Below are 12,950 nucleotides of genomic sequence, written 5' to 3'. Positions count from 1 at the left end.
AAAGTCAATGTATTGAATGACTTCCTTTGTCGTAGGAAATTACTCATACCAAAGACTTTCACCGAGAAAATATTTCAATACATTAGGAGATTTAATGCACACCAGAAAAGAACAGAAGAACAGTAAGTGGCCAACAAAACAAAATAGTTCTAAGATAATCTTTGAAATCTTTAGGATGCAATGGCAACTATACTAATTGTTCATACACCTGAAAAATAACAGAAAATAATTAGCTGAGCTGCTGCTTCATAGCTGCAATGGTTTGGATTCAAATTTGACTTCCAGTGCTGATTTTGTGGAGTTTGCATGTTCTCCAAGTGCTCGTGTGGGTTTTCTCAAGGAACTCTGGTTTCCTTCCATGTCCCAAAACTGAGGTAAGTTAGTTGCCTAGTGTGTAGACAAGTGGCAGAATCTTATGGTGAAGTGAGGAAGAGAGATAAATTAAAAGAATGCAATTACAATAAAATGGGTTAGTGTAAAATATTTTGCTTGATAATTACTGCGCCTTTGTTAACACTGTTTTGTCACTGCTGACAATGGGCAAACACTGCATCTCTCTGAGTCTGATTTCATAAATCTTTTTTATAAACTGAAGACTCAGCTGCTCAAGATCAGCTGTACAGATACAAGGCATCCCAGTTCTCAGATGTTGCATTAAAAATCCAGTTTGTGAAAAGGTTTTCATGGAGAGGGCCTGCATACTCTAAGAGCCAAGAAACCCCACAGCACAGATATTAAGTTCCATTATTTGTAATTATTTATTTTATTTTATTTAGCAATATAGCACAAAAGTAGCACAACCTCCGTTAACCCTAACCAAATCATGGGACAATTTACAATGACCAATTAACCTACTTTGTCTTTGGACTGTGGGAGGAAGCCAGAGCACCCAAGGAAAACCCACACATTCTATGGAGAGGACATACAGAGACTCCTTACTGAACAGTGCTAGAACAGATCTCTGAACTCTGGAACACCCTGTGCTGACCACTACACTACTGTGGCTTAGAGGAGGTTGCCAGGAGTGAGGTTATTGATCAATGTCTAGGACGTAGTCCCAATGTCAATGTCATATGAAGTTTAAGTGTCTTGACATTTTAATTAAGCTCAATAAATAGTCAAGATATAAGGTAAGAGATGGAAGTGAAACAGATAGCAGAGATAATTGATTGCCACCTATCCTTGATATTAATTGACATCACTGATTCTTTCACTTTAAACATCCTTACAAGAGACTAAAATGTGACTGACACAAAATATTGTAGATACCAGAGCAGGTCAGATGCTGTGTATACTGTAAAAGTCATACCAACTACAAGGCACAATATAAGTGTATGACAAAATACTCTTTACTTGACCAGGTAAGTAGAACTCCAACAACTCAGAATTAGTTCAACATCATCAAGCAGATCACTTGACTGAGACCCCACCCATCATCCTGAACCTTCTTTACTTCCACCAGCAGCATAAAGTATTGTGTATCATCTAAAAATGAATTGCAATTATAAATCTAGACAATCCCTCCAGGAAGGTGGCACCCATTATTACAGACCCCCATCACCCAGGACATGCCCTCTTCTCATTGTTACCATCAGGAAAGAGGTACAGAAGCCTGAAGGAACACACTCAACAATTCAGAAACAGCTTCTTCCCCTCTGCCGTCTAATTCCTAAATGGACATTGAACTTCAACATAAGAAATATAATGGTTCAAAAATATTGCTCACTAACTCATTGCCTGAGGACAATTAGAGATAAGCAGTAAGTGCTGACCTCACAAGCAACACAAAGTTGCAGGAAAAAAACACAAATGAAGAAATGTGTTACTTCACAACTTGTTTACATGAAATTTTACCCATCCATGTATTCTAATAGGCTTCCTGTATTTCGTCAAAGAATATATATTGGCATCTTTTTTGCAGATCTGGAAATTTCTCTTCACATGCTACTAGGTTTGGGTGATGCATGAGCTATATATTTCATATCACCTTACAAAATGCATGCTGGTTCTATAGATCTGTGATCTATTGGTTTATTATTGTCATGTGTACCAAGAGACAGAGGAAAGCTTCTCAGAACAATTTCATCAGTACCTTTGCTTCCACATCCTGCAATCTACTCTCTCTTATATTCCTGCTAATTCCTCCCTGAATCCCTCCTAGAATCCACACTGATTCTCCCACAGCTCAGCTGCATCAAAGCAATTTACAGATATTTTCAAGATATTTTCTATGGCAATTTAATACCACAACAAAGGAAATGACCATTGTCTTGAAATCACTAATGAATCAGAAATATAGTTACCTCCTGACAGAAAAAGCTCACTTTCATGCAGCATTACCCAAGGTCCGGTCATGAGCAGCTGTCATTCCAAGCCATGATGCATTGGATAGAAAGCTTTCTATGGTGCATTGATTAAAAATTGGTAAGGGTCAAAGGAGTCATGCCAAATTCCTTTAAATTTCTTAGGAAACAGAGGTGCTGGTGAGCTTTCTTGACTGTGGGATCAACATAGTTGGACCAGGACAGACTATAGGCCATGTTCACTCCAAAGTATTTGAATCCCTCAATCCTATCAACCTCAGACTATTGATGTAAACAGGAGCAAGTGCCCTGCCCACTTCCGGAAGTCAATAACTAGCTCTTTTGCTTTGCTGACATTGAGGGATAGGCTGTTGTCACGACATCACGCCAGCAGATTCTCTATGTCCTTCCTGTACCCTGACTCATTATCAGTTGAGATATATCTCACTACCGTTGTAGATGGAGTTATAGCAGATCCACTACACAGTCAGTCATGAGTATCTAGGGAGTAAAGTAGGGGGTCAAGGATGGAGCCTTGTGGTGCATCAGTGCTGAGGATAATTGTGGTAAGGTGTGGCTGCCTTTCCTTATGATTATGGTCTGTAGGACAAGAAATCAAGGAGCCAGTTGCAAAGGGAGGTGTTGAAGCCCAGGTTTAGGAGATTAGAGTCATCTAGTTCCAGGGTTTTCACTTCAGATTTCCAATATAATATCCACGTTGTGTGTTAAAAACTTGAACAGATTCTTCATCTACTAGTCTGAATTTGAATGTCTGCTATTTTTACAGAAGGAGACTATTTAGCCCATCAGGTAGATGCTCGCTCCCAGTGAGGCTTTTCTAATAAATTCTTTTCTCCCTCTCCTTGTCTCCCTATAGCTCCACAACTTATTCTCTAACACATACCCAGCAACTGCCAATCAACATACCAGCACATGCTGAAACTGAACACAGTCCTTGAGAGAACAGGCAAACTTCATACTTGCAAGGTCAAGATTGAACTCTAGTCCCTGGAGTACTGGGCTGATTGTACTACCAGCTACACAAAAAGATCATAGATTCTGCAGAAAGTCATTTGCTGAAGATCTTCTTTAACACTGGAACCTTCAGCAGTAGAGAGAGCTAGGACTGAAATTCAGAAAGGAATTTCTACCAAGCCATTTTCCAGCAAAATTGGATTTTTTTGGGGTTTACAGCACTGGTTTAGGTATAGGCAATAAATACCAGGAAATGGTGGCAAAAGAGAAAATGAAGCTGGAAAAATACCTAAAACGGACCCAAAAAAAGCTGGGCTATGTGCAGCAGACAGCAGTGGAACTAGTTGATATGTTTTATGCCACAGGCCAAAAGGGTTCTTGTGTACAACTGCTCTGCGATTCTGTGAATTGACACATCATGATCAAAAATACATGTGTGTTACCCACTGTTATGGAGTTTAGCGCCTCATCTTATAAGGTATTCAGACATGGAAAAGGTGACAGATCAACTTGGTTGGTTAAATTATACTGCCTGTTGATCATTAAGAAATACTAAGTCAGAATACTGGATTTCCGTTACAGCCTGAAGGAAGTATTTTTGAGGCACTGGAAGGTGCAAGAAAAAATAAAACACATCCCTACCGTTCTGATAATTCAGAATATCTTCAGTAGCTGTAAACAGGATTTTACACATGTCACAAAGGAAGTCTGAGCAAGCCTGGTTCAATCTTGAATTTCTAATAAAAGAAAATATAAAGAAAAACATAATGCATCTTCTGTTTTAGAATTCTCATCTAGAAAAAGAGCAGTGAAATGGAAATGAACTTTAAATTACTGAGTAAAATATAAATATGTACATTCAATAGTAAAATGGTAGCTACATTCAGCAGTCAAACATAAATATGCTGATCTATTGATTACCTGCCTCCTGTACAGAATTTGACTTTCAATTCCATTGTAAATCTTATAAAAGATGAGGAAGCTGTAAGTAGAATGAGAGGTTGCTTGTAAGTAAAGTCCAAATTTAAATAAGAATGATTATTGTGGTAAGATTACAGTAATTAATTTTAGAAATGTCAAGATTATAATAGTGTTGATGTGTACATAAACAGAGTAAATTCAAATGGCAAAAATAACATACCTAGCTTAGAAGAAAATAGTTTGGCAGCATTGGGTAAGACTTTGTACTGGACACTGAGAACAGAAAAGAATACCTCCATCACTGCGGCATTAGGAGTCTTTTCATAATGTTTCTGTTAGAAAAAAATACAGAGGTGGAACTTTTTTAAAAAAAGTTATGAATAGAACATAACAAAGCAATTAACAGACACTTAAAATCAAACTCATTTACTATTATTTTAGCCCTAAATTTATTGTTTAATATTAAGTTATACAGGCAGAGCTCTAAAGAGCAAAATTCCAGAGATTAGGACAACTAAAAGGAGGTTGCAGGAAGCAGAGGAGTGACTATAGAAACACTTTGAGTCAGTGGACTGGCTAAGTTCAAGGACCCATCTGTGGATCTGAATGAATACATAGTTGTTACAGACCTTAGACGATGTAGACAAGTGTATCCCCACAAATAATTCAGAACCTTCCCAACCAGAAGCCCTGGATAAACCATGAAATTTGCAATCTGCTGAGGGATAGGTCAGAGACATTCAGGTCAGTGACTTTAAATTCCTCCGTGTAATTATTTCGGATGGCTTGTACTGGGCCTGGTCCTTAAGTAAAATTATGAAGAAAGCACGGTAGTGCTTCTATTTCCTTAAGAGTTTGCAAAGATTTGGTATGACATCTGAAACTCTGGCAAACTTCGGTAAATGTTTAGTGCAGAGTATATTGACTGGCTTCATCACAGCCTGGTATGGAAACACCAATGCTGTTGAATGGATAATCCTACAAAAAGTACTGGATACAGCCCAGTTCATCACAGTTAAGCACCCCTCCCCACTAACGGCCATGTTTACACAAAATGTTGTTGAAGGAAAGCAGCATTCATCATCAGGGAGCCCTACTAACCAGGACTTGCTCCCTTCTCACTGCTGCCATCAGGTAGAAGGTACAAGAGCCTCAGGACACACACCACCAGGTTCAGGAACATTTATGACCCTTCAGTCATCAGGCTCTTGAACCAAAGGAGATAACAGCACTAAACTTCATTTGCCCCATCACTGAAATGTTTCTGCAATCTACAGACTTACTTTCAAGGTCTCTTCATCTCATGTTGTTGATATATATATATATAATGAACACCCAAGTTCTATTATGGATTTATTGAGTATGCCCACAAGAAAATGAATCTCAGTGTTGTATATGCTGATATATACCTACTTTCGTAATAAATTTACTTTGACCTTTGAACACGGATGGATTAGACTGAAAAGCATAAAAACAACAAGATACTGAAAATCTGAAAAACAGAAAATCCTTAAACTATTTAGCAGGGCAGTCAGTATCTGTGGAAACAGTTAACATTTATAGTTGATAATATTTCATTAGAACTCTAAGAATTTAGAGGGTGGGATCATTTAAATAGCATCATTAATACATCTGATATTCAATATATTTTATTCTTCATCCTAATAAAAACATTTCCTTTGTTCTCTCCTCTTCTTCCTTTCTTATTTTATCTTTGCATTTTTCTAGTTTAGATAAAAGGTAATTCATCTGAAAAATTATAAACTTTAAGCAGGTATGTATCTGCTGCCATAAATGCTGAGTGAGCCAATGAGTATTTCGAGCATTTCTGTTTTTCATGAGTATCCCCAAACTGTACTGTACTTCAAGTGAGAGAGTTGTACAATAGAGACATATATGCCAAAATTTTTATCCTCTACACTAACCTCATCTTCCAATTTACAATGTCAAGGGTATAACAAGAATGGAGCCTGAATTTAATTGATTTAATGTTTCCCTGACGCAATCATTGGAATTCACCAGTGTGCAGTGAAAGATGAGCAACTATTCATCAACATCAAAGGGGAGTTCAGGGTATGCGACAAGAAGCTTGCTCTTGCTGGTAAAGCCAGCACTATGAATGTGGAGTCACCTTCCAATTTCATTTGTCAGGAGCTACATCCTCTATTAATTCCATTCACTTGTCTCCAGTAATTTGGGTGATTTGGGTCTTGGTGAGAACATCTTTGATGTTTTACAGCAAGGATATTAATAAGGTTTAATAAGATCATAATATTATAATGTTTCTGTGCTGTAATGTTCTATGTTTCTATGGTCTTACCGTGCTACCTCTATCTGTAAGTTTCTCTATCAGGCAATCATTCTTTAGTTTGTCATGAGCATTATCACATTCCAGGTTCCAAATATTTAGCCTTTCTGTGTTTGGATCACATTGATAGTGATCCTACTGGATGCAGTTGCACAACTAGAAGAAAACAACAGCCTACATCTGAGGCACATTTTGTTTAGCGACCATTCACCCTTTCCAGGTCCCTCCTCATCACTAATGGAGAATGAAAGTATAACGAAAGATCACACACAAAATGCTGGTGGAACACAGCAGGCGAAGGGTCTCGGCCCGAAAGGTCGACAGTGCTTCTTCCTATGGATGCTGTCTGGCCTGCTGTGTTTCACCAGCACTTTGTGTGTGTTGTTTGAATTTCCAGCATCTGCAGATTTCCTCGTGTTGATTTCCTGCTTAATTACAGATACAGCTGCTGAACTGCTATCTGTACTCACATGGGTGTCCATTAACCATCATGCATCTGCCAGTGTGTGTGTAAAATTTGGCTGAAGGATTCCAGGTATCATAGCACAGCAGCCTTTGTTGATTCTATATCACTACTGGACTTTTAGATTTGATTAAGTCTGCATGTCTCAAGTCTAGAGTGGAGGCTCCATTTGCATTTGGGTTCACATGTTCTTCATGGTTAGGACCATTTCCCCATTGTAGTCTTTTTCCACCTTTGTAACTGTTGGGACCATAATCCTACTCCAATTGTATTTCTGTCTGATGCCCTTTTGGATCTTTATGCCTGAAACCTCTTTCTCAAACTTTTCTCTATGTGTTGTCTTCCTAAGAGCATAATATCCAGATGACATCACTCTTGGAGTCACTGGAACATGCAAGCCTCTCCACCATGATGAGGTAATAATCCTGTTTGTTGTTTGAGGACATCAACCATCTGAATGCCAAAATACAATTAGAATCACACCATTTTGTTAATATTCTGCTTTTCTAATTTTCCAAAGTTAAAATCTTGCTGTACATCTGCATTTATTTGCACATTCACCTAGCTGTGCAAGTTACTTTACAGACTTTTTGTCATGGTCCGGTCCGAAGTCCGCATTCCAGTTCACGTTCCGGTTTGCAGACTCCGGGTCCTCCGACTGTCCCTTGTTTCGGTTGGACTCACGCATTTGCACCTGATGCTCATCTTGTTGGCTGGGAATATAAGTGGCTCTGGGATTGAGTATAGTTGTGGGGTTGTCTCATCAGTCTCTGCTTGGAGTAACCCACCGGTAGAAGGATAGTTCATTCAGTGAGTTATGGATTTGGCTGTTCCATAGCCCACCGAGGTTACCAGCCGCCTCGAGTCTTGGAGACACCCCAGACTGAGCTCCCTTCCTGTCCCTTGCCTCCGTCGGGTAAGCCAGGCCGGTTGCCATTACCCTGCGGTTGGTTCTGTCCCTTCCTGTTCCTTGCCTCCGTCAAGTTGTGTCCCACGTCTGCCCAGGAAGCTACCTCCAAGAACTCCAAGCCTCCAAGTACTCCAGGAACCCAAGTCTCTAACTCCTAGAACCCAGGCCTTGTCACGTTTTCGCCTGGTTTGGGGGGCCAAGCCTGAGTCAAGGCCCAGGCTTTGGGTCCATGTCCACTCTCGAGCTCGGAGTCCACCCCAGGCTCCTTGTTCCCAGTTCCTTGTCCCAGTCCTGCTTCCCCAGCCCTGTCTGTGACCTGTCCCGTCCTGTTCCTAGTACTTCAGTGTCTGCGTCCTGCATTTGGGTCCAGTCCCAACGCGCCCCTTATGACACTTTTATACTCTTAGACTCTCCACTCATTATAACTCACCAATCTTAAAATGACCCATCTGTCCCTATCCTTTTCCATTTGTTGTCTGTTAGCTGTCTACACTAATATACTACCTTCAAGAGTGTTATCTATTATCTTGCATTTCCTGTACTTCCTTAATGCACAGAGAATATGCAAACCACAAGTATTGGACACATAGAACAGCAACTCCTGTGTCTGAAACAAATTAGCATTTTGTTAATCTGTCCTTAGGGAATGATGGAGTGATTAAAATAGGGAGAGAAAACAAAAACATTCAGGTTCATTCACCATTCAAAGTATCTGCAATATTATTCGGCTAGCGAAAGAAGAATCTGCTGTACAAAAGACACTCTTCAAAAACACTACTGCACAAAATACTGTTCTATTACCAAACAGTTTCTATCAATAGTAATGGTTCCATATCAAAAAGGATTTAAAGTGGAAGATGTAATATCATAAAAGACATACTCAGAAATTTGACTGTGCAATGCTATATTTTTAAGCAATACAATTTAAGATCAATATTTTCTGCAGAAAAGTTCAGAGACTTTTTTTTTGCCATGAATCAAGCAGCTTGGGAAATTAAAACAGGAACTTTCACGGTCACGATGCATACAGGACATGTTTCTGATATCTGAGTCACAAAACATCTACAGAGGGCTCATCTGAATGGTGACTAAGTGGCCACTCATTCACAACACATATTTCTGTAGTTTTCTAAGAAGAAAACTTTTGCAGTGACTCTGGATGAGATGTGCAGCTACTTCTGAACATAGCATCTGCTTAGAATAAGTAGTGTGGTGGTGTGGTAGTGTGGTCTGTGGTGGTGCTGTTGAATATGTTGTGAGCTGGATCACCAAGTTGGGTATGGAGGCAAGATTGGCATCCTCCAGACAAATTAGGGACTTGTATCTATATACCAATTTCAGAAGACAGTTCGGGGTCCCATATTCATATCTCAAGCTTTCTGAAGAGCAAGGTAATTAGATATTGATGTTTTCAAATCAATGATAACAAAGATTTGTAATCTTCCACAATTAGACCCCTGTGCTTGTAAAAGTCAATATCTGAATTTCCTGTTTTCCAGATGAGTTATGTAGCAACAACTGATCATTGCTATATTTCATAATCTCATTTACTGCAAGCCATGAGTATGAGCAAGGTCAGTATGCTCTCCACTCAATATAAGAGGCTTGATCACTAATTCCTGCAGTGGGCATTATCAGGTTGAAGAGTCACTTAGATTTAGGGGCTTTATTGGTTTCCTGAATATTTAGTGGATGAAGACAGCCCTCAAATGGATTTTTGAGATTCACTTCGAAATCTGAGCCCTTTATGAACCGTAAGAGCTATTGCTTGCCAAATGAACAACTTGTAGATTTCTCACACTTAGCCATATACCTATACAATTTGCAACACTTATTTATGCTCAGGCTGTGTCAGCATGAGGTCTGAATCTTAGTTTCTCAGCCAGTAAAGCTGAACATCACACTAATAGCCGCCAAGGGAACAACCTATAGGTGACTGCAGAATATTAATGGAGACTTAAAGAAGTGACGTCCATGTCTAAATTACCCTGAGTTTACCCTGCAGTGTTGTCCAGAGACAATTTCATTGTATGCCATCATTTGTTACCAACTAAGTAACATAGCCGCCAGAGTCCCATCTCAAGAAGGCAGAGGAAAATGTGTATTAGGCTTGCAGGAGAGGAGGATCTTGGCAGATGGCAGCAATTAGAATGAAAATGACATCTGAACGCTAATATATTCTTAGGAACGCAACACCAGATTTTAATATCCAAATGCCAAGGTTTCTTGGCTGTATTGTCCTTCATTTGGAGTAAACTTTGCCAATAGAAAATGTTATTATTTTTATTGAAAAAAACACACAACTATGACTATCATTTAGAACACTGAAAGGGAATTGAGCTAATCTTTAATGAAGTGATGTTTAAGGTATGGTGACTACACTCAGGATCAAGGATACCCAAATCTCAGTGGTTGAGTTGCAGTAGACAATTGACACTTGAGTTTATACATGCTCAGAGGCTAAGCTATTACATACATTTCTACTTGAGCATACAAGAGTGGGTTCTACAGTAATTAGAATCTGTCCTTGCTGCATCATTCTGCTGCCTGACAATAAAGATTCAGGGAAAGACACTTGAAAACATGAACCACTTCCCACATCTTAGGAGACACCTTTCGGTGAAAGTATAAATCGTTGATGAAATCACCACCTCATTCACTGAAACAGCACAGTCCTTGGTTAATTGAGGAATAGATTAAGTATTCAGATATGACACAAAATACATGATCCACAGTCTTCCAAAATGTTTCTGAAGACTAGGACAATCTATAGTAGGCATCTCAAGGCACTGGAAAAATACCACTAGTCTGTCTCAACAAAATCCTACAAATTCACTTCAAGGATTAACACATTTCCAGTACTGATGCCCCTGCTATATTCATTCAGCTACTTTGGATAGGCTACATTGTTAGCATGCTCAACACTGGGCTCCTGGAACTGAGCTCTATCATGGAAAGAGATTTCTATGCACAAATTGGAAAAGATTCAAGGAGGTGCTCAAAGACCCCTTGAAGAAATATAATATTTCCATTGACTCCTGAGAATCTGGCTCACGACCACTCAAAATGAAGAAGCACTGAGATGTGCTCAGAACTGAGGCCAAGTATAAGCATCACAGCAGACTACTTCACAATCTACCCACCCACCTAGTACTTCATCCAACACTTGCACAATTTTTGGGAGTCTATAATACCCACATTGGTCTTGTTAGCCTCCTCAGAACTCCCAAAAGTGAACAAGTAGTAAGTTATCATTCATCTTAAGGGAGTGTCTAAGGAAGTGAAGAAGAGCAATTACAAAGAAACAAAGATTTGGTAAAACACTTCCACAGAACTGATTTCATATCACTGGAATACTGTACAGTATGTCATGAAATTTGTTGTTTTGCGGCAGAAGTATATTGCAATATACAATAATAAAAAAACCCATCAATTACTACTGGTGTTTGTATGTCTAAGAGAACACGTGAGAGTGTGTGATAGAGAAGGAGCTTAAGTGCTTATTTGAGCAATGTGGGAGCTCCAGCTATTGGCAGCATTGGTAATGATCATTCAACTTAACATGCCTTGCATAACTAGTCAAGTCTTAGGATTTCTGCCCGTATTTCTCCCAGATGCTGTGTATATTACTCAGGAAATTGACTTAAGCTATTACCACCTTTCAGTTCTTCTTCATCCTCAAGGCCTTTTTCAATCCATCTCATCATCCATATAATGAAAATCAGGACCTTTCTTAAATTAGTGAATGTTAATAGCTTGTACATTTTCATTGAGCATTCAATTTATCAGCCAATAGACAATCTGAGACCAGTGGTATCACATAATGGCTACACATATCACCAGCTTTACCATTGCAGCTACTCAAGGTGCTGTGGCAGACAAAATTTATAGAACTTGGCAGTGGGATTAAAGTCAGCATTTGAGGGACTGAGCAGCTTCCTGTGGGAGCAAAGAAGATATTGATTACTTGGAAAGCCACAGATACCACTGTTTCAAGTCAGTTGATCAAAAGCTGATATGAAATAGGGTTAGACCTCAAAATTCAACTAAAATTGCTGTGGGAGGCTACTGCTCAAGAATAGTCAGTCCGATCTTGCTGAGGCTACTTTGAGAGCTTTATGTCTGTCTATGGATGATCCATAACATTGCTACTGAACATGAGTAGAAGAACTCAAAATTTTTGTTTGACTTTGACATTTATTCAATAATTTACTTTCTGTGGAATATTAAGGCAATCTGTTAGTTAACATGTACTAAAATTCCACAACAAAATGACAAGAACCCAGTCCCAATGCCACAAGAAATTTACTGAGCATCATGATTAATAACGTGAAATATTGTGGACAGAGTTTCAAATCTTATCAACCAACAAGTGCTCTACCACACCCATACACTTATTAATGACACTGAAATCAAAGAAACAAAGTCCTGTGTACAAGACATGTGTACTAAAATATTTCAAAGTTAGAACTTAAACAAGCAAATGCAGATTAATTTTTACCGACTATAATTTGTGAATCTGTTCCTCAGTTTTCAGAACCCAAATCAGATTTAATATCACCGGTATATTGTATGTCATGAAACTAGTTGTTTTGCGGTAGCAGTATATTGCAATATATAATAATAATTAAAAAACCAAGAAGTGTTTCGAGAGGCTCGTCATGAGGCACATCAAGACCCTGCTGTCTCCCCCCCCCCCACTGGACACCTTGCAGTTTAAGTACCATCCCAACTGTTCAACAGACTGTTGCCATCACCCTCCACCTGGCCCTAACCCATCTGGACAAAAAAGACATGTATGTTTGAATGCTGTTCATAGACTTCAGTTCAGCTTTCAACATAACCATTCCTCAGAATCTGATTGGAAAGCTGAGCCTACTGGGCCTGAACACCTCCCTCTGCAACTGGATACTAGACTTCCTGACTGGGAGACCTCAGTCAATCGGGATTGGAAGCAGCATCTCCAACATCATCACACTGAGCACAGGTGCCCCCCAGGGCTGTGTGCTCAGTCCACTGCTGTTCATTCTGCTGATGACTATGCTGCAACACACAATCGAACCACATCAT

At 39.3% G+C, this 12,950-nt stretch overlaps 1 protein-coding gene across 1 annotated transcript in view; it reads right to left on the bottom strand.

Moving 5' to 3' along the window:
* Positions 1-12,950, bottom strand: part of LOC132382739 (meiosis inhibitor protein 1-like) — a 184,750-nt gene that overhangs the window by 40,566 nt on the left and 131,234 nt on the right. Inside the window, exons 18-20 of the mRNA XM_059953189.1 lie at positions 4,420-4,531; positions 4,200-4,260; positions 3,921-4,015 (exon numbers count right to left, since the gene is read on the bottom strand). Of these exons, the coding sequence (XP_059809172.1) occupies positions 3,921-4,015; positions 4,200-4,260; positions 4,420-4,531 (268 nt within the window). The remainder of the gene's footprint in view (positions 1-3,920; positions 4,016-4,199; positions 4,261-4,419; positions 4,532-12,950) is intronic.

This window comes from Hypanus sabinus, chromosome 29, assembly GCF_030144855.1.
Source record: "Hypanus sabinus isolate sHypSab1 chromosome 29, sHypSab1.hap1, whole genome shotgun sequence".
Classification (NCBI taxonomy): domain Eukaryota; kingdom Metazoa; phylum Chordata; class Chondrichthyes; order Myliobatiformes; family Dasyatidae; genus Hypanus; species Hypanus sabinus.
The sequence above is the reverse complement of the archived record's forward strand: the minus strand, read 5'-3'. Positions and strand labels throughout refer to the sequence as shown.